Source organism: Salvelinus alpinus, chromosome 5 (assembly GCF_045679555.1).
Source record: "Salvelinus alpinus chromosome 5, SLU_Salpinus.1, whole genome shotgun sequence".
NCBI classification, from domain to species: Eukaryota; Metazoa; Chordata; class Actinopteri; order Salmoniformes; family Salmonidae; genus Salvelinus; species Salvelinus alpinus.
This window is the reverse complement of record NC_092090.1, coordinates 63,233,970-63,255,833: the sequence shown is the minus strand read 5'-3', so window position 1 is coordinate 63,255,833 and position 21,864 is coordinate 63,233,970. Positions and strand designations below refer to the sequence as shown.

General features: G+C 44.6%; 1 protein-coding gene and 1 pseudogene across 1 annotated transcript; both read right to left on the bottom strand.

Moving 5' to 3' along the window:
* Positions 1-814: 814 nt before the first annotated feature.
* On the bottom strand, positions 815-4,805 carry LOC139575320 (cytochrome P450 2J2-like; annotated as a pseudogene).
* A 3,755-nt stretch (positions 4,806-8,560) lies between these two features.
* On the bottom strand, positions 8,561-20,244 carry npc1l1 (NPC1-like 1). Its single transcript, XM_071402620.1, has 20 exons — positions 19,827-20,244; positions 18,389-18,550; positions 16,997-18,202; positions 16,578-16,801; positions 16,318-16,418; positions 15,791-15,963; positions 15,424-15,552; positions 14,838-15,020; positions 14,480-14,594; positions 13,823-14,088; positions 13,623-13,712; positions 13,246-13,436; positions 11,608-11,735; positions 11,336-11,465; positions 11,170-11,225; positions 10,923-11,073; positions 10,546-10,777; positions 10,188-10,301; positions 9,874-10,036; positions 8,561-9,745 (listed from the first exon to the last, which is right to left on the bottom strand). Exons 1-20 carry the CDS (start codon positions 19,881-19,883, stop codon positions 9,546-9,548), a joined length of 4,071 nt encoding a protein of 1,356 aa, XP_071258721.1. The 5' UTR covers positions 19,884-20,244; the 3' UTR covers positions 8,561-9,545.
* Positions 20,245-21,864: the final 1,620 nt, after the last annotated feature.

The window sequence follows — 21,864 nt, the reverse complement described above, 5'->3', positions numbered from 1 at the left end:
TAAAATGTATGACAATGTAATGAGGGACACTTTTTACATCATGCTGTTTTCTCCGATCAAATAGCCTAACCTAAATGGCGCCCAATCAATTAAAAAAATGCGCTGTCATGTTACCAAACAACATATCCTAAAAACAGGACTGGTCGAAGTAAAATGGGCAATATGGAATGGACAATCACAACTGTTGTCCAGGAGTTTCACCCGATTATCATGATCAGTGGTTTCAAGTTTGTATCCGTCATTTTTTGACAAGCTGATCATAGCGAAAAATAAACTACCTATGCATTTACCGCTGTGTAATCACATTGCAAGGCTCACGATAACTTATTATAAAGTTGGGTAGATGATATTCAGAGCTTAAATAGACAAATTGATCAGTCACAGGAATCAGGACTAATAAAGCCAATGCAACTGCCTGTTTTATTTTTCAATAAATGTGCAAAAATGTCTAAAAACAACATGTTTTCACTTTCTCATTATAGGGTATTGTGTGTAGATGGGTGAGAGAATATATGTAATACATTTTGAAATTCAGGCTGAAACACAACAAAATGTGGAATAAGTCAGTATGAATGCATAATTTAACCAGCATAAATATTCCTGTTAGTGGTGACGTTTCAACAGTACTAGGAAAGTAGAGGTTTGAAGTGAATCAGATCAGCTCCAAATTAGCTCTGTCAAATACTAATACATATTGTTTTAGTGGAAGGTCCTGAAGTTATACATAATTAGATTCAAGTCGTACATCCTTTTGGTTTAAGTAAAGAATAAACTTGTACACGTCCTCTTCAAACGGTCTTGTTATAATTAAAGGAGCATGTGCCTCAAAGACCACAAAAGAGGGCTGTTATCAATATTTGGTCTCAGCTGTGTTTAGCACAGTGTGGGTGCACAGTGTATGGGGAGAGGGGTTCCTACAGGACAGTGGGAAGTTTATCTTGGTCTGGTGTGGATCTTAAAGGGGTGTGGTGTTCTTGTGGCTCCTTCCAGACTCGGCTCCACTCCATCCAGTGAAGATAAACTAAACTTCTGGAACAGACTGACGAAGAATAGGAAGAGTTCTGTACTGGCCAGACCCTCCCCCAGACACACACACTTACCTGATCATGAATGGGTCCCGCCTTCTAAAGTGTCCCTCAGCATCCAGGAAGTGTTGTGGGTTGAAGGTGTCTCCCATTCAGTCTGATCAAACTGCACTGAGTTCAGGTTGGTCATCAACATCGTGCCCTAGAAGCAACATCTCGTAATGAATCATTTGGAAATTGAGCAAATTGAGGGGATTAAACTGCTTGGAGTAACCCTGGATTGTAATTTGTCATGGCCAAAACAAATTGATGCAACAGTAGCTAAAATGGGGAGAAGTCTCTCCATAATAAAGCGCTGCTCTGCCTTAATTCAGGATTGGTGTCCCGTCCATGGGACGGTTGAGCTAACGTAGGCTAATGCGATTAGCATGAGGTAAGTGAGGTAACAAGAACATTTCCCAGGACATAGACATATCTGATATTGGCACAAAGCTTAAATTCTTGTTAATCTAACTGCACTGTCCAATTTACAGTAGCTATTACAGTGAAATAATACTATGCTATTGTTTGAGGAGAGTGCACAATTTTGAACTTGAAAAGTTATTAATAAACCAATTAGGCACATTTGGGCAGTCATGATACAACATTTTGAACAGAAATGTAATGGTTCATTGGATCAGTCTAAAACTTTGCACATACACTGCTGCCATCTAGTATCCAAAATCTAAATTGCAACTGGGCTGGAATAATACATTATGGCCTTTCTCTTGCATTTCAAAGATGATGGTACAAAAAAATAGCAAAAAAGGTAGTTTCTTTCTATGTATTATCTTTTACCAGACTAATGTGTTATATTCTCCTACATTCCTTAAACATTTCCACAAACTTCAAAGTGTTTCTTTTCAAATGGTATCAATAATATGCATATCCTTGCTTCAGGGCCTGAGCTACAGGCAGTTCAATTTGGGTATGTCATTTTAGGCGAAAATTGAAAAAAAGGGGTGGATCCTTAAGAGGTTTTAACAACACTATCAACAAGGCAGGTCCTAGTGGCCCTAGTTTTGTCGTACCTGTACTACTGTTCAGTAGTGTGGTCAGGTGCCACAAAGAGGGACTTAGGAAAATTACAATTGGCTCAGAACAGGGCAGTACGGCTGGCCCTTAAAAGTACACGGAGAGTCAACATTAATGATATGCATGTCAATCTCTCATGGCTCAAAGTGGAAGAGAGATTGTCTTCATCACTACTTGTTTTTGTAAGAAGAGTTGACAAGCTGAATGTCTGTTTAAACTACTTGCACACAACTCGGACACCCATGCATACCCCACAAGACATTTCACCAGAGGTGAGAACAGACTATGGGAGGCGCATAGTACTACATAGAGCCATGACTACATGGAATTCTATTCCACATCAAGAAACTGATGCAAGCAGTAGAATCAGATTTTTTTTTAAACTGGTAAAAATACACCTTATGGAACAGCGGGGACTGTGAAGAGACACACACAAAGTTACAGACACACGCATACGCACAGAAGCGCTATCACACGCACTCTACACACATGTACATTGTAATATTGTTGTATGGTGGCATTATACATTTTGTAATGTACATTCTCTATTGTAGATATGTAGTGGTGTAATAATGTTATATGATGTACTGTTTTATCTTTTGTTTTATGTGTGATTTAAGTGCCTTAATGTGTTTTGACCCCAGGAAGAGTAGCTGCTGCCTTGGAAATGAATACATATACAAAAACAAACACATATAAGAACAAACTCCAAAAACTGCCCTACACATAACACAACACATACACACCTTTGGTATGAAGTACCCCCACACAGCGTAGTGTCTTTGTGTGCCATCCTGGGTGCGTTGAGAGGTACGATGTTGCCCATCCTCTGGATCTCGTGGATGACAGCGTCCGTGAAGGGCATCTTGGCTCTGTGTATATTGGGCTGGCGGGACAGGCCCATCGCTGTCTATCTCAGCCTGGACCTTATCCGTGTGTCACAACAGAGGGCTTAACCAATCAATCAAAATCAACCAATCAGTGGTTCTCAGGACCTTCTCTGTGGAGGAATATCAGCTCCAGGTCGGATAACTGTCAACCTCAGCATAAATCTTCGTGAGGGAGACATACACTGAGTACACCAAACATTAGGAACACCTTCCTGAAGTGGATTAACAAGTGACATCAATACGGGATCATAGCTTTCACCTGGATTCGCCTGGTCAGCCTGTCACGGAAAGAGCAGGTGTTCTTAATGTTTTGTAAAGTCAGTGGAATGCCTATCAGGCGCACCCTGTATGTGTGGGTGTGTGATCATGTAGAGCAGGGTGGTGGAGGTGGTCTCTGTGCCGGGCAGGAACAGGTCCAGAGAGCACAGCGCCTTACATTGTGCTGTCGGGGAAGGGGTTCATCATCTCACTATGTGAAAGGCCTCAATCCCAAATGAAGGTTTTAAAGGTTGGTGGCACCGTAATTGGGGAGGACGGATTCGTGGTAATGGCGGGGAATTTGTGGAACGGGGTCAAATACATCACACACGTGGGTATGATGCCATTCCATTCGATCTCTTCCGGCCATTATTATGAGCCGTCGCCCCCTCAGCAGCCTCCTGTGTTTTAGAGGGTCTGCTAAAAGACCCAAATGTAATAATTGGAAGGAAATAGCATCAGAGTAACAGCCTTACATTCTCCATCTCTATGAGGAAGGTGTCTATGTATTTTCGCGGTGCGCTGGGATCCAGGTCCCGCCTGTGTCTCTCCACCTCCTCCCCGATGAAAGCTTCCATGGCCTTGCAATGGCTGAAGATGGCATTGTGAGGTCCTGGGAGGTGCTTCATCATGCCAGGGAATGCCTCGTACAGCTACAGGGATAAAACATGGCACTTCAGTGGGATTGTTTGTCTCACTGAGAAGGGACACCACCTTCATTAAAGGTGTAATCTGGCAGTAAACTTCACTGGCAGAAATTGACTCTCCTGAGTGGGAGCTGCCCCTGAAAACAAAGAAGACCGATAGTGGCTTATGCCCTCCATGTCTCACTGCTGCTGATGGTGTCCTTCCACTCATGTCCTACTGCTGGTATCCTACCAGGTTGATGTCCTACTGCTGGTATCCTACCAGGTTGATGTCCTACTGCTGGTATCCTACCAGGTTGATGTCCTACTGCTGGTGTCCTACCTGTTGATGTCCTACTGCTGGTGTCCTACTGTTGGTGTCCTACCTGTTGATGTCTTACCTATTGATGTTCTACTGCTGGTGTCCTACCTGCTAGTGTCATATTGCTGGTGTCCTGCTGGTTTTCTACTGCTGGTGTCCTACCTGGTGGGGTCCTACCTGCTAGTGTCCTACTGTTAGTGTGCTACTGATGGTGTTTTACTGCTCATGCCCAACCTGGGTCCATAGGGATCCCACTATCAGCATGGCCTCAGATAGGTAGTTTAGCAGGGTCTGGAAGCTGTGGTCACTGTAGTCACTGCGCCTCCCAAACTCCAGCTGATATTAGACATAGCAGTAGTTCAGGAGAGACACAGGGCCAAAAGGGTCACCTGGGTAGAAAGAGAAGGGAGATTGTAATAAAAAGTAAACGTCCGCTCACTGCTATTGTTAACCGTTGTTGAAACTTGGAAATACAAGGTTGACAAACAGCATTCATATTTAATTACCAGAGCCAACTCATGTCAGAAGTTATTGATGTCAGCGATGAGGAGGATTCACCTGAAGATCCAGATTCAAAGTCCAGATTCACCTGAAGATCATAGAGCCACATCAAGTACCTCTAACTATTAGTCATGTATCAGCTCAACTAAGTCCACAGTGGACTTTCACTGTTTACTTTTAGGGCTGACTGACGCAACCTGCCTGTAACTCCATCCGTCAAATACATTTCAGTTGCCAAAGCCTCTAGATGGGAGTCTGGCACTATACATTGTATTGCCTTAGTAAGGTAGGAGCAGGTAGAGAGTGACAGTCTGAATTCAAGAGACTTCACATAATAATGATTAGAGCTTTTCCAGATCCTAAAGCAATGGAACTCACCTCATATGTGTAACACCCACCTGGACGATGACTCTGTGCTAGGAAGCTCACCACACATCAAATCAAAGTTTATTTGTCACGTGCGCCGAATACAACAGGTGTAGACCTTACAGTGAAATGCTTACTTACAGGCTCTAACCAATAGTGCGAAAAAAAGGTGTGTGTGTGTGTGTGTGTGTGTGTGTGTGTGTGTGTGTGTGTGTGTGTGTGTGTGTGTGTGTGTGTGTGTGTGTGTGTGTGTGTGTGTGTGTGTGTGTGTGTGTGTGTGTGTGTGTGTGTGTGTGTGTGTGTGTGTGTGTGTGTGTAAGTAAAGAAATAAAACAACAGTAAAAAGTGACTATGCATATATGATGAACAGAGAGTAGCAGTAGCGTAAGAGGAGGGGTTGACGGGAGGTGGAACACAATGCAGATAGCCCAGTTAGCCAATGTGCGGGAGCACTGGTTGGTCAGGCCAATTTAGGTAGTATGTACATGGATGCATGGTTAAAGTGACTATGCATATAAGATAAACAGAGAGTAGCAGCAGCGTAAAAGAGGGGTTGGGGAGGCACACAATGTAAATAGTCCGGGTAACCATTGGTTACCTGTTCAGAAGTCTTATGGCTTGGGGGTAAAAACTGTTGAGAAGCCTTTTTGTCCTTGATTTGGCACTCCGGTACCGCTTGCCATGCGGTAGTAGAGAGAACAGCCTATGACTGGGGTGGCTGGGGTCTTTGACAATTTTTAGGGCCTTCCTCTGACACCGCCTGGTGTAGAGGTCCTGGATGGCAGGCAACTTTGCCCCAGTGATGTATTGGGCCATATGCACTACCCCCTGAAGTGCCTTGCTGTCAGAGGCCGAGCAATTGCCGTACCAGGCAGTGATGCAACCGGTCAGGATGCTCTCGATGTTGCAGCTGTAGAACCTTTTGAGGATCTCAGGACCCATGCCAAATCTTTTTAGTTTCCTGAGGGGGAATAGGCTTTGTCGTGCCCTCTTCACGACTGTCTTGGTGTGTTTGGACCATTCTAGTTTGTTGTTGATGTGGACACCAAGGAACTTGAAGCCCTCAACCTGTTCCACTACAGCCCCGTCGATGAGAATGAGGACGTGCTCGGTGCTCCTTTTCCTGTAGTCCACAATCATCTCCTTAGTCTTGGTTACGTTGAGGGATAGGTTGTTATTCTGGCACCACCCGGCCAGGTCTCTGACCTCCTCCCTATAGGCTGTCTCGTCGAAGGCCCTAAAAATTGTCAAAGACATTAGTTAGATGTTCAGGAGTCTTATGGCTTGGGGGTAGAAGCTGTTTAGAAGCCACCCTAGTCATAGACTGTTCTCTCTGCTACCACACGGCAAGCGGTACCAGAGTACCAAGTCGAGGTCCAAGAGGCTTCTAAACAGCTTCTACCCCCAAGCCATAAGACTCCTGAACATCTAACTAAATTGCTACCCAGACTATTTGCATTGCCCCCCCCCCCCCCCCCCGTCTCCTATGCTGCTGCTACTTTCTGTTATTATCTATACATAGTCACTTTAACTCTACCTACATGTACATATTACCTCAATTACCTCGACACCGGTGCCGCCGCACATTGACTCTGTACCGGTACCCCCCTGTATATAGCCTCACTATTGTTATTTTACTGCTGTTCTTTAATTATTTGTTACTTGTATCTTTTTCTTGTGTAGGTATTTTCTTAAAACTGCATTGTTGGTTAATGGCTTTTAAGTAAGCATTTCACTGTAAGGTTGTATTCGGCGCATGTGACAAATAACATTTTATTTGATGTTTGATGTTGGGGACGATTCAGACAGTGATGTCTTTCCTGCGCACTTCTCAGTATTTGGTATTTAGACTTAGCCATCTAAATATATGCATATTTGTCTCAGTTTCAGCATCAATTGGTAGATTTAAAAATCCCCTGATCTTGTAGATTATTTAGGTATAGGAAAGTTTTTGTGAATCATAAAAAAACTGGTTTCAAGAGCCTTTAAGCACTAAAGAAAGAAAAAGGTGGTTTGATTAATTTAGAAAATTGCCATATTCAGTTCTTCAACCCATGGTAATTTTGGAAGTTTAGTGTACATATAATTATAATAGGGAGAATAGTGTACAATAGTAACCATGGAAGTTTGTGATGACATGGCAAAGTACTGCGCCATGGGTCGGGTTCAAACTGTTACAGCTTGGTCTGCGCTCCACTCCATAACAAGTTAACTAGCCTACAGTGCATTCGGAAAGTATTCAGACCCCTTGACTTTTTCCAGGTTTTGTTACATTACAGCCTTATTCTGAAATTTATTAAATACAAACCCCATAATGACAAAGCGAAAACAGGTTTTTTGAAATTTGTGCAAATTTATAAAAAGTTCTAAACAGAAATACCTTTTGTGCATAGGTATTCAGACCCTTTGCTATGAAACTCGAAATTGAGCTCAGGTGCATCCTGTTTCCATTTATCATCCTTGAGATGTTTCAACAACTTGATTGGAGTCCACCTGTGGTAAATTAAGTTGACTGGACATCATTTGGAAAGGCACACACCTGTCAATATAAGGTCCCACAGTTGACAGTGCACGTCAGAGCAACAAACCAAGCCATGAGGTTGAAAGAATTGTCCGTAGAGGTCCGAGACAGGATTGTGTCGAAGCACAGATCTGGGGAAGGGTACCAAAATTTTTTTGCAGCATTGAAGGTCCCTAAGAACACAGTGGCCTACATCATTCTTAAATGGAAGAAGTTTGGAACCACCACTAGTTAAATATGTGTGTGTATTAGGCCTACTGACGGTCGATACTGATAATGGCTAATGTTTAACATATTTAAAAAATCGGGGTTAGCCTATAATTAAGACATTCGAGAGTGCCCATCCCTGCAAGTTAATAGGCGTACAATTTAAATTCTGCATAATGGCACAGCATTTCATAAACTTTACTGTGGGAAAGTTGATGTGTTAATATGCGTCAGTTTAATGCCATACGACTGGTTTCACATTTGCCTTCAGTGATTATAAGGTCAAATATATCTAAAACAAGTTTAATTTATATTTACAATTCCCTTATCCAAATGGATTACTCATTCTTACCTAGCTTTTATCAATAGCACTTCTCAAGTTGTAAATCACAGTGCATGATGGACAATGGTGTCGTTTCTGTTGAGATTTGTTTTTATAGATGCTTGTTCCACTTGGAACCGGTAGGTACGCTGGTTTCCTCTCGCTTAAAGGTGGTGGAATTATGAGGGAATTAAGTCAAGGTCAGAATAAGGCATATCTGTAGACACACCTCCACCTCGCCTTAATTTATTCTACCTCCACCCGAATGAATAGCGGGTGAATAGCATGCTATTCTCATGCTTCTGTTCAAGGTCAGAATATGCATGGCGATAAAGGGAATTGGAATCGGCCCCATTGTGCTTATGTAAATGCATTTATTGTGAATTATGAAAATCATTATGCCATTTTATTCCTGGGTTTCTCACAGCCTACAAAGTCAAGTCACACATACTTTACAGACATGTTTAATATTCATTTCACAATATTTTTTACAAACAATACAGAAAATTATTTTCAAGACTATTTACTATCAACAACTGGAGTGTATTCTCTGACTGTAATTTAGGGGAAGGCAACTAGATTCAGCTGCTGGCCGAATTTTGTCGGAGTGGATGGTGGGGGAACCGAAACATAATTCTAATCGTTTGTACACTGCAAATTGACCACAACCAAAAAGAGATTGTATTTGAAAATAACTATAATTCCGTACCTTGATTACATTCTTTTTTATTCGTAGGAACACTCGATGAACAGATTTTGTAAATTAAACTCATTTTTAGTTGATTTAATTAATAGATACAACATATTTAAATTAAATAAACATACATTTAACTGACACACAAAACAATTCTAATAGTATAAAAAACGAATTTTGCTAGCATATTTGTTTGTAATTTCTCACTAGGAACCACTTTGGGCCTGCCTAATTTGCAATGCAGAAATCATCCTGCCGGTTCCTCCTGCCCAGGCCGAAACTGTCACATACAGAATATGGAGATGAGAGACTACATGTCTACATTACACAGTATACTATTAGAAGTAATGTCTCTGTTGAACGACCAATAGGTCCCTCAGTTCAGTACGTGGTTATGTATCTCCACTCCACACAGTTCATCTGGTAGTAGATATTGCACGGTCGTCTCTATTGCGGCCTTCAGTCCTGCCTTTCCCGAATAAGGGGACATTGCCGCTAGTGCCATAGATGAAGATCTGCACATATGGCTCAATATATAGAATCTCTATTAGACCCTCCTTTGCTACATACATTGTCCTTGCTTCGGGCTCTTGTGGTTCCTATGGTTACGGAGGTATATGTTGATCAACTGGAAACAGTTGTTTAGGTAGTGGTGTTCAGAAATGGCCCACTCTCACCATTTTATCTTATTTTAGCTGTTCCTCAGAGATTGTCTCTGGGGGGGGGGGTATTGTGTCTTCTATTGCAACCTTTTTGAGGTTCTCAGTGGTGCAGGGTTCGTACGGGGGGATGGGGGGGGGGTGGTGTCTGGGTTGGGGCTGTTCTCCTGGTCTTCATAGCCGATGTTGTCATAGATGTTCTTGGTGTTGCTACTCAGCTCCAGCGCCTGGGCCTTGGCCCGCTGTAGCCGTAGCAACACTGCCTTATTCACTCCAGGACCTGAGAGACACACAGGATTGGGGAAAAAGGTATCAGTCCAAAAAAGGTCACAGAGTGAAAACCTTCATTCAGTGACTAATCTGTTGGTTGACACGCGCCCACGCACGCACGCACACACACACTCTCACCGAAGTAGCTGAGCAGCACGGGCAGGAATATGAGACCATGGGCCATGCCCAGCAGAGTGATAACCAGGTTTAAACGGAAGAAGAATATCTGGATGAGCTGGGCTTTGGCAAATGCCAACACAACTATGCCAGGCAGGTTCGTCATGGCGACGCCAGCAAACACCTGTAGAACCGCACAGGGACAAACATACGTTCAGCGTAAAATTTAAAAAAAAAAAAGGTCCATTAAGGGTCCACATATATCTTTGTGGTTAAAACAAGGCCATATATCTGATGGCTGAACAGGGATTGTGTGGTCTGGCACTTGGACTCACCGCACTGCCCATAGTAGCAGTAGCCTCCTTGGCTCTCTCTACATGTGTAGGCTGGATGCTCATGGCAAAGGAACGTGTCATGTGAGATACAAACTCAACAGAGATACCCACCGCCTGCGGACCAGCGAGAGAGAGAGAGAAGGGGGAGGGTTAGGGTGTAAAACGCATGTTTGCTTATGTCAAGTGCAGCTTGGGTGGGGACAGTGGCTTGTAGTCCATTTCAGGATGTAAAGATAGGGGACACTATCTACAGCACGTGTACAAACAGGATTTATGAGGTTTCAAACTGGTGCTGAAGTTGAGACACGTTGCAACAAGTTGCACCCGCACCAACACAAGTAGTGATCTGGTTCCATACCGTGACCAGGTTGATAAGAGCCACAGCGTTGTAGTCGATGCCCCACAGTGTCATGACGCCCACGGTATCCACGGTGATCATGATGATGGTGAGGAGGTTGAGAGCGCCGGAGCGCAGGTCCATGCCCAGCAGCAGACAGCACACCACGAAGGTTGGCAGTAGGCACAGGGAGATGTTAAACAGTCCCTCAGACACAATGGTCAGGTACTGTTCATAGAACACATAGGTCACCCTGGAAGGAGAAGAGGAGGACAGTCTGATTAACTGATGCTTGTCCACAGCCTCTCCCAGAGGGGAAAGGAGGAATAGATGTATAAGGAAAGACGTGAGAAGTGGAGAAAAAGATGAGAAAGGAGGAGGACGCTGAGCTAACACACGTGTAGGGGAAGACCTCAAAGTCCTGGGATGTGCCAGGTATGGCTCTCATGCTGAGGGTGATGTTGTGGGCCAGCTCTCTGGCTATTTTTAGAGCTGCAGTGAACCCCTTGGAGGTGGTCAGGGCCGTGTGGTATGCCATGAACCTGGTGGCTAACAACACAGAGACACGGGTCACCTTAGACTTCCGAAGCTTTATTGTCTGTGTATTAGGTTAAAATGTGATAGATAATATCCAGTATTCCTCACCTATAATTTCTCCACTCTCGTCTGTGATCACAGCCTTGTCATAGGCTCCTAGACCTCTGTTAGGAAGAGAAACAGACCATTACACACATGCATGTGTGTATGAGTGTGTGTGCGTGCGTGCATGTGTACGAACGTGTGTGTGTGTGTGTGTGTGTGTGACACTCACCCCTTAGGGCACTGCAGGTCGGGCCTGTTGCCTAGGAAGTCTGGTAGGAAGCGGTTGAATTGCTCCATGTCGGGCCTCAGTACCCCGTTAATGGGAATCTTCATACACTTCTGCCCACACAGGAAGGCCGCTACGCACACAACACATTATACATCAGGTTAGATATACACCATGTTTCTTTGTGTTTTATTCATGCATAACAAACAGAGAGGATAATGTTCTTTGTTTTTAGTTCCGGTTGTCCGGCTGTCTCTGAGGTACTTGGTACTCACATTCGTTCGCGGGACAGAATTTCCCTTTGTTAGGACCGAAGGAATAGAGCCGGCAGCATTTGGATCCAGGGTTTAGCCAGTCAATGAAGTCATCCACCCACGAGTTTGCTGGGATGGCCAAGTAAGATCTGTTAATCATATCAATGAGTTTGGACTCATTAAAACAAGCACCGTTATGTATCAGAAAGTACCCATCATTCTGGCATCGTTACGAACTTCCCCCTTATTTTATTTCACTTTCATCCACGTTCTACACAAACCCGCAGAGTCAGCCGAACTTTGGCCTTGGAATACTACCTTTTACATTTACAATACCAGCTGCTGATATGGCAAATCGAAAATAAAGGTGCATTAATGAGGTGGCGATACCAGCAGCCCTGAGACCTTATCTCCACGCTAGAGAGGACAGAAGTGTGGCGCTTTCTGACCACAAATGCTATTTAACCACTAACCCTAACCTTAACCCTTACCCCTAAAATGAACCTTAATCCTAACCCTAGACTAAGAATAAATAGCTTGCTCATCAAATTTGATGCTATAGCCTTTCTATCCTCTTGAACATCTAGTCCCTGATCTATTCTTGAATGTGTTTGGTGTAACTGGGTTGATCATTAAGTGTTGTGATTGGCTGTGTGTGAGGTGGCCTTGTGGATATCACTAAGTTCAAGGTCGAGTGTAGTGGGGGAAAAGGGTGAGGGAGGAGTCAGAGAGACAGACTGGAAACAGAACAACAACACCGTTAGAAGGAAGTAGTGTTTGAATACACACTGGGTGTACAAAACATTAAGAACACCTTCCTAATCTTGAGTTGCACCCCCCCTTTGCCCTCAGAACAGCCTCAATTCGTCAGGGCATGGACTCTACAACGTGTCGAAGCGTTACATAGGGATGCTGGCCCATGTTGACTCCAAAGCTTCCCACAGTTGTGTCAAGTTGGCTGGATGTCCTTTGCAAAAGGGTTCTTCAGCTGTCCCCATAGGACAACCCTTTTTGGTTCCAGGTAGAACACTTTTTGGTTCCAGTTAGAATTATTTTGGGTTCCATGTAGAACCCTCTAGGGAAAGGGTTCTAAATTGAACCCAATAGGGTTCTACCTGGAACCAAAAGGGTTCAATCTGGAACCAAAAAGGGTTATTCAAAGGGTTTTCCTATGGGGACAGCTGAAGAAGAAACCTTTCATGTTTTAGATAGCACTTTGTTCTAAGAGTGTGTGTGGTGAATCATTCTTGATACACTCGGGAAACGGTTGACCATAAAAATACAGCAGCATTGCAGTTCTTGACACAAACCGGTGTGCCTAGCGCCTACTACCATACCCCATTCAAAGGCACTTCAATCTTTTGTCTTGCCCATTCACCCTCTGAATGGCACACACACAATACATGTCTCAATTGTCTCAAGGCTTAAAAAGTGGATTAAAGTGACATCAATAAGTAATCATGGCTTTCACCTGGATTCACCTATGTCATGGAAAGAGCATGTGCTCTTAATGTTTTTGAACACTTAGTGTATACAAGCCAATTTACCCACACCCAATATAAAGTGCTTTGAGACCAGGTGAAAATAACTAGCTTTCTAAATGTAATTATGATTATTATTTGTATCCTCCGTTTAATCTAACATCGAATGACTACTCACAGGTCAGGGTATTCAGTGGCGTACTGGATCTTCTGAGTGAGAGAGAAGGGGTCACAGCCCACACTGGAGCAGGTTGCATTCATACCCGTTATGCTGGTGAAGTTAAAGCCTTTTGTCGTGACAAAATAGGTCGGGACGCCCACCTCAAAGTATGCATACAGGTACTTGAAATACTCCAACATGTAGGAACCCTGAGACAGAGGACGAGAGGAGAAGGTGTCACGTGGCCAGTACATGGATGAAAATGTACTGTTATTTATGCGGGTTCTTGTCGTTCATACTGTATGTTGTTATATGTTATTCATGAATGAATGAATGAATGAATGAATAAAGGGTCATGGGAGATGCATTCAAGCAGTAGTCCGGGTGTCACTCACCTGGGGCATAGCCAGCTCCTGATCCAGGCCCACTGTCACATAGAACATCAGGTAGATGGAGGAGATGAACATAAAGATGAACACAACCATCTGGCAGAGGGAGAGAGGAGGAGGACTTCAACCACAACCACAACCAGCCAAATGAGCTAACTAGAGGGAACATCAGTGTATAAAAGGTAAAAAGACAATCGTTTATTTACCACTATGACCCTGGTGATGGGGTGGAGGAGGACGGGGGCATAGTATTTCCTCATGACGGGCAGAAGGAAACCCTCGTTGGGTTTGGAGGGGGCCGTGGTCTTGACGGTGACGCAGCAGGCCAGCTCGCAGCGGTTCCCGTCCTGCCGTCTGGCGTCCAGGGACAGCAACGCCACGAAGGCCGTCATCTGCAGCACGAAGTCCATGAGCACAGCCAGGGCAGCGTACAGAGCAAAGGACTTGACAGCAGGCATGGTGCTCAGAGCGCCTGGGAGACAGAGGTGAGGAACAGGAGCGGTTAGTCATTAACATAGAGTATGTAAACCCCCTTCACAGACGCCATGTGTATTGAATTGATTAGAGTAAATGGATGGAATGTAGGCTACATCCTGGTATGTACAGACCACTATTGTCATTGCCATTGACAGTGACTTTTGAAAGAACGTGCTGTTGCTAACCTTGTACTCAGGCTCATTGCTACCACGTAGGTTTGACAGAGCGAGTCGGCCGGTGGACGAGTCTACTTATTTGCACACCTGATGAATTACTACAGGTTCAGAGGAGTCAATAAGAAAAATCGCATCTCTCCGACAAGAAATACCAGTGTCTTTTCTGTGTGCTCTGTTCCTATGTTCTAGAGTGCGCCAATGGGAACTCACCCAGGAAGAAGCAGACAGACTCGGAGAGAGAGCACAGGAGCATGCTGGGAGCTACATTTCCAAGGACACGTCCGATCTGCTCCTCCCTCTTCTCGCCTGGCCTCCGTGCGTCCCTCTGAGAGACAGAGAGTTTTACTATTACCAGAGAGAGAAAATACTACCACCTGACGGAGAACATGATGAGAGAACCAACTGAACTATCGATCGTTGTGGAATACCAAAACAGTCAAGTGACTTACAGCCACACGCCCATGCACACGCACACGCACACGCACACACTAAAAGCAGCTGAGCAGTAGGAATATGAGACCGTGGGCCATGCCCAGCAGAGTGATAACCAGGTTTAAAACACACACACCTGGTACTCCAGAACGAAGATAAAGATGTTGTCAGCTCCTACGGCCAGCACCAGGAAGGGGACAACCTGGAGGATGATCAGAGAGGAGGGGATACCGATCCAGGCGTAGAAACCCATGGAGGCCAGGACAGAGCAGCCCACCACCAGGATACCACCCAGACCAACCAGGAACTTCGAATCCACCTGCAGGGACACCACAGAGGCCAGGGGCAGCTCCTGTTTACCACTGTTTCCCGTATGGCATAGGAAAACCTTTTAGTCCACCCTAGTCATATACAGTACAGTGTTTCATCTATTTTACAAACTAGCGTTACAGTTTTTAATATTACGGAGAATTCCATTTTTGTTCCATCTAGCCCTCCAAAAGCCTAAGCAGGCATAAAAATCAGCAATTTTAGAGAATATGACTATCTGCATCTGGACATGCTGTACCTATACAGTCGTTTCCTCCTTTCTTTCCTTGTATAATGCTAAGGTTATTGATTTTACTTTCTGCTTAGGGCCAAGTGTTTTCTGTGTGTGTCTGGCTAAAATGGCAGCAGTTGAAATTCCAATTGGCACATTGTATTTCCGTGAGTGGTCTCACCAGTATTCGACTGAAGGAGGTGTACTCCCCCAGAGCCACAGCGATGTACACAAAGATAACAGCATAGCTAATCATGAAGATGGGGATGTCCTCCACTGTCGTCCTGTTAATCTCATCCTCCAGTGACCTCTACAGTGAGAGAAATAGAGGGGTTCGGAGAAGGGGTGAGAGATGGGAGAGAGCAGTGGCAGAGAAGGATATAAAGAAAAGGAGAGAGGGGAGAGGACAGAGAGAGGTAATTATAGACTAATAAAGCAATGTATTTCAATATTGTGACCATGTAATGTCTTCCAAGGTAAATAGCAGGTAATCAATAAGTAGACTGTCTGTATGGGAGATATCCCTGTCTGTGTGCTTACGTACGTACCTCAGCCATGTACGCAAAGGTGAACGGGTTGCCTGGACTCTTCTGGTACTCTTGGACTATGTCCAGGAACCTCTGCTCCCACTCCAGGGCCACCTTGAACTTAACGCTGTCTCGAGGGTAGTTATTGAGGGAGAATGTCAGGATGAGAGCTTCTGCTGTAGTGTAGCCTTCATCTGAGAGAGGGGAGATTACGAAAGCTGGGTTAACACACAGGATTCATCTAATATATAATAATAAATGCCATTTAGCAAAGGATTTTATCCAAAGCGACTCATGCGTGCATACATTTTACATACGGTTGGTCCCGGGAATCGAACCCACTATACTGGCGTTGCAAGCGCCAACGCTGTGCTATGCTCTAACGACTGAGCTACGGCGAACCACGAGTCATCGATTCTATGAAGTGTCGTCAAGCTATTAGATTAATGTTGGCGTCTGTTCTACGGGATTGGTAGCAGAGCAAAAGAAGAATCCAATCTATGGACTATTAAACTATTATTACAAAAGAAAACAACATGAAGACTTACTCTCATATCCTCCCACTGCGAGGAAGGGGAAGACTGGTGCTCCATAGTCAGCCATGCAGCTCAACTGCAGGTCAGTGATGTCTTTGAACGACAGGGGAGAGCTGCAGGGAATGGGGTATACAAGATCATGTTTCATTAACTGCCTTACCGTCAATGATGAAACATATTTGAACAAAGATAATGATTATTTCAAAACAGCTCTAGAATCTGATTGTGTTTTCACCGATAGAAAGGGGAGGTACATCACAAATCAGACTTACTTGACGCAGTAGATGAAGTGGTCTCTCCAGTCCACCTCCTTGGTCACGCCCAGCTCCGTCATGTTGACTTTAGCGTTGAGGTTGTCCACACTGTTCTGGAAGTACTGGGGTAGGCTGTTGACAGCACAGTCGGTCAGTTTGGGGTTGGAGGGGTTGAGAGGCGCGAAGCACACATCCTTCAGACTTGCCGTACGGTTCAGATCATTCGACCAGAACTCAATGTTCTGCAGACAGAGTTGAAAGAATAACGGAGTTTAGTATTGAATTACGTTAGTGATTTCTGATTATCACAATCCTTAAGAATAAATACAATATGTCAATAATCACATGTTCTCTATCCTAGAACTGGTAGAACTACTACTAACACAATTGTCATGATATTTCAGTAATACCAATTATAGTGCCATTGCCTACCCTACCTGAATCTTCTTCTGCAGCTCTAGAAGTTCCAGGATCAGGTCTTTGGCAATGATTCCACTGAAGTTCTGCTTCCCGAACAGCAACGAGTCGTAGAAGTGACCAGGTCGGCCCGGCGCTGTCAGGATCAGCTGGTTGGTTCTAAAGAATGGGTCAAAGTGCTTGTCGTGGAAGTCCTTCTCCATACGGGCGCGGCTGTTTGGGGCGGACCACAGCTGGACCGGGTCGGTGGTCAGTTCGATGTGCATGAGTCCTGTGGCGAAAGCAGCTATGACCACAGCCGACGCTAGCAGCACCTTGAGGGGGTGTGAGGCAATGAGGGTGCCCCATGCCTGGAACCCAGAGCCCAGGAACTCCTGAGTAGCCAGGCTGTTCTTGTCTGTACACGTCACCTCCCACGGTTCAATCAGCCTCTCACTAACGTTGTTCCCATTCTTATCCATCCCTTTCCCCTTTCCTTTCCCTTTCTCAGAGTCCTTGCCCTTTACCTTCCTCAGGAGGTAGGTGGAGAGCACAAAGAGCAGGAAGGCTAGAATGAGAACGCAGAGGAAGATCACACATAGCACCAGGTAGCCGTCCACCCCTCCGATGGTGAAGGGTTCTGCGGGGGGTGGGGGAGAGGGTACGACCGGGCACGAGGCCTGGCAGTCCTGGCAGGAGCAAACCTCTGCCCCTGTTGGGGTCATCTCATTACACCCCAGCGCCCTCCCAGCGTAAGGCACTACCCCATCGGGTATCCCCTCGGTGACCCCTTCTGGAATCAGCCTGAAGTCGATGTCCAGTGGGGCCAGGCCATTACTGGAGTCTCCCTGGAAGTCATACCAGCGCTGAGCCGTACACAGTGCTGAGCCATAGCGTCCACACATGGTAGCGATGGCATACCCCCCCGTGGCGGGAATCCTCACGTTCTTGCAGGACTCAAAGGATTTGTCAGCAAATGAGGTGGACAAGTAGGCCTGGTAACCCACCACAGCCTCTTTGATAATCCCCGAGCTGTTGACGTTCATGGTGCGTGTCACGTTAATGGTTGTGGTCTGGTCAGGGCTGCAGGTGTTGATGCAGTGGAGGTGGGCAAAGTTGTCAGCACAGGAGGGGCAGCGAATGAGCACTGCCTTGGACAGCATCAGGCTCATTTCCAGGGACTTGAGCTGCTTTATAGAGCAGCAGGCGGTGGTGCTGCCCTCTCCACGGTCCAGCATGGGGCACACCTAGAATCATAACAACAGTAAGGTAATTTACCTGAAACTTGACATTGCTCTGTTGCTTTAAAACACTGTCAGCTCTCTCTCTCTCTCTCTCTCTCTCTCTCTCTCTCTCTCTCTCTCTCTCTCTCGCGCTCTCCAGAGCAAACAGACAGAAAGTTACCAGAGAGTTACTGGGCCAGAACCACTGACCTTTTTGAGTTGTTGGTAGTGCGTCCCTTCGAGGGCTCGAGCGCGGCTGTAGTTGAGGCAGGGGATTATGGGGGGGAGGAGGGATCCCGTCACCGTTGGGTTTTTACCACACTCCTCGTAGAAGGCACAGTATCCTGGCTCATGACGGGCCTCTAAGACAACCTGGGGGAGACAAACACACGTAGGATCTCAATTTGATCACTATTTGTTGCTGAGAATTGTCCTGCACGGCAGGAAATGCAAACCTGTAGTGTATTTGAGTCTTAAAAAGGCTTCTAAATTTTGTCATTACCACTTTGACTTGATTTGCCCTCACGAAAAGTGTATCAACCCCAACAAAAATGTCCATGAATTATAATCCACATAATAATTCACATTTCCTGTTGCTGGAGGATTATTTCCTGCTGGAGCAAACTGGCTCAAATTAAGATCCTAGTGAACGGACAGAGTTAGTATGGCTGAGGGGAGATAGTGGTCGTGTAACCATAATACACATTTTCACTTTTTCATCCTTCTGGTTGGGATACTCTTCTAAGTTCCACAATTTGTTTTTCAACTGATAAAAATTTCTGGCTGACAAATATTCTGTATTCTGTATTCGCCTTCCTGAAACTTCTTATCAATGAGATTATACAGTTGTTTTTTACCTTGCTCTTTGCCGTTTGTGCGTAATGACAATAAGAGGGTGGAGAGAGTAAGTTACTGTATGTACAAGGCTTAATCACTAGCACAGATAGTATTAGTATGTACAGGAATAGAGAGATTAGAGACAGTTTTCAACAGAAGGAAACAAAATGTCAGATTAGCTCACTATTTCTGAGTACCTGACTGTTTCTGCATTCAACATGGCTAAATCCCTGGATTATATTTTTGCCTTGTTTTAGTAAGGCGACAATAAATGGGTAGTGAAAGAATATCTTCACTCCCTCAATTAGTCCACTCGTCTGCATCAATACAGTCAAGTTCCCGGCTTCTCTGTTTTAGATATCCTAAAACAACACATTAGACAACACTTGAAAAGAATCATAAAAATAGAGGAAGGGTTATTGGACTATGACCACTAAGTAAACTTGACGGTCGCCCCTTAGTGAAAAAGTATAAAAACTACAGTCCCTCTATTTTACAATGAATTGTATAATATTACATACACCTAAACTTTGCATTAATATTAACACATCCCAGTAGATATTACAGTTACACTTTCCTTTACGTCTATTATTATATTCAAAGAAATATAGTCAAATTCAAGTACTGGATTCTGAGTTATTGCGATTCTGTTAGTGTTGAATGGCAACGTAGACACTTCTACCACACCCTGTAACACCAGTGGTGGAAATGGAAACGCCATCAACACAAAATGCCCTCCTGGGACACAGTTCCAGGAAGTTCCATCTCTACCTCTGGGTAACAGCCATCAGGGAGAAACAGAAGGACTTACCAGACAGGCCAGGAGTGTGAGCAGGGCAGTGGCACGGCTCATAGTGGGTCTACCCATGCTGCTACACCTCACAGCTAAGAAAGAACCTGGAACTCCAGGTATAATCGGTTTAGTTGCAGTCGTACAATGGCAGGTCTCCCCTTTGAAAAGAGAGTTTTAATCTCAATAAGATCACTTGAATAAATAACAAAAAATGTGATGTTTTTTTCCAGTGAAGGGATGAGATAGTGAGAGAGGTCTCTATGTGTTAGTCCCCTGTCTCTGTCTCTGTCTGTCTGCCTGCCTGCCTGTCTGTCTGTCAGTCCCAGGGGTGACAGCCAGGGGTAGGAAAAGGCGAAGACACCAGCCACCCCGCCCCATGACTAGTATCAGTGGTGTCACCTGTTTTATCTGGCCTGATCCAGTGAATGCCAATCAGAACGAGCGAAGAGACATTCATCTGATTGATAATTAACCAGGGAGAATGAGGATGGTGGAATGTTACCAGGAGACAGAGAAACTTGGAGAACAAAACAAAATAACATACATACCGCCACCGCCCTCTACGGCCCACAACACCCCTGCGCTTATCCCCCTCACCCCTATTCCAGCTTTACCCCATTAATTCAAGGTTTGGTTCACTTGTATTTGTGTCAATGAACAAGGAGGAAGCGAGAAGGAGACAGCGAGAGAGAAACAGAGAAAGAGAAAGGGGGTGGAAGGTGGCGGTAAGGAGTTACAAGAGAGAAAGAGTGAAACGTTAGGAGAGAGAGAGAGAGGGTGGTGAGAGTGGGAGAAAGAGAGAGTTGCTGTAATTCGTAGGCTGATGTCCATCTCCTGAGTACGTGTGTTTGTTTAACTGAATGTAAATACTTCTGGGTCGATGGGAGCTTCTATTCCAGAGCACTTTTTGACCTACAGTTGGACAGGTGGTATCAGAGATTAGTTTAGAGTTGTGTTTGGGTCCCTCTGATATCACACAGTAAGAATCCATTTAGGCCAATAACCCACTGTGCACAGACGTCAGTTCAACATCTATTCCACGTTGCTTCAACATAATTTCATTGAACTGACGTGGAAACAACGTTGATTCAACCAGTGTGTGCCCAGTGGGTAGTCGTTGTGTGGATAGGCTACTATATAACACATTGACATACACTACATGACCAAAAGATGGTCATACTAAGGATAATTTAGCTATTTGATATACAGTACCAGTGAAAAGTTTGGACACACCTACTCATTCAAGGGTTTTACTTTATTTTGTATTATTTTCTACATTGTAGAATAATAGTGAAGACATCAAAACTACGAAATAACACATATGGAATCATGTAGCGACCAAAACGTGTTATGTATTTTAGATTTGAGATTCCTCGCCGACAGTGTCACCGGCAAAGCACCCCCACACCATCACACCTCTTCCTCCATGCTTCACAGTGGAAACCATACATGTGGAGATCATCCATTCACCTGCTCTGCGTCTCACAAAGACATGGAGGTTGGAACCAAAAGTCTCAAATTTGGACTCATCAGACCAAAGGACAGATTTCCACCAGTCTAATGTCCATTGCTCGTGTTTCTTGGCCCAAGCAAGACTCTTCTTCCTATTGCTGTCCTTTAGTAGTGGTTTCTTTGCAGCAATTCGACCATGAAGGCCTGATTCACACAGTCTCCTCTGAACAGTTGATGTTGAGATGTGTCTCTGTAAAGCATGTATTTGTGCTGCAATCTGAGGTGCAATTAACTCTAATGAACGTTTCCTCTGCAGCAGATGTAACTCTGGGTCTTACTTTCCTGTGGCAGTCCTCATGAGAGGCAGTTTCATCATAGCGCTTGATGGTTTTTGCGACTGCACTTGAAGAAACATTCAAAGTTCTTGACATTTTCGGAATTGACTGACCTTCATGTCTTAAAGTAATGATGGACTGTCGTTTCTCTTTGCTCTTTGTTTATTTGAGCTGTTCTCACCATAATATAGACTTGGTCTTTTACCAAATAGGGCTATCTTCTGTATACCACCCCTACCTTGTCACAACACAACTGATTGGCTCAAACA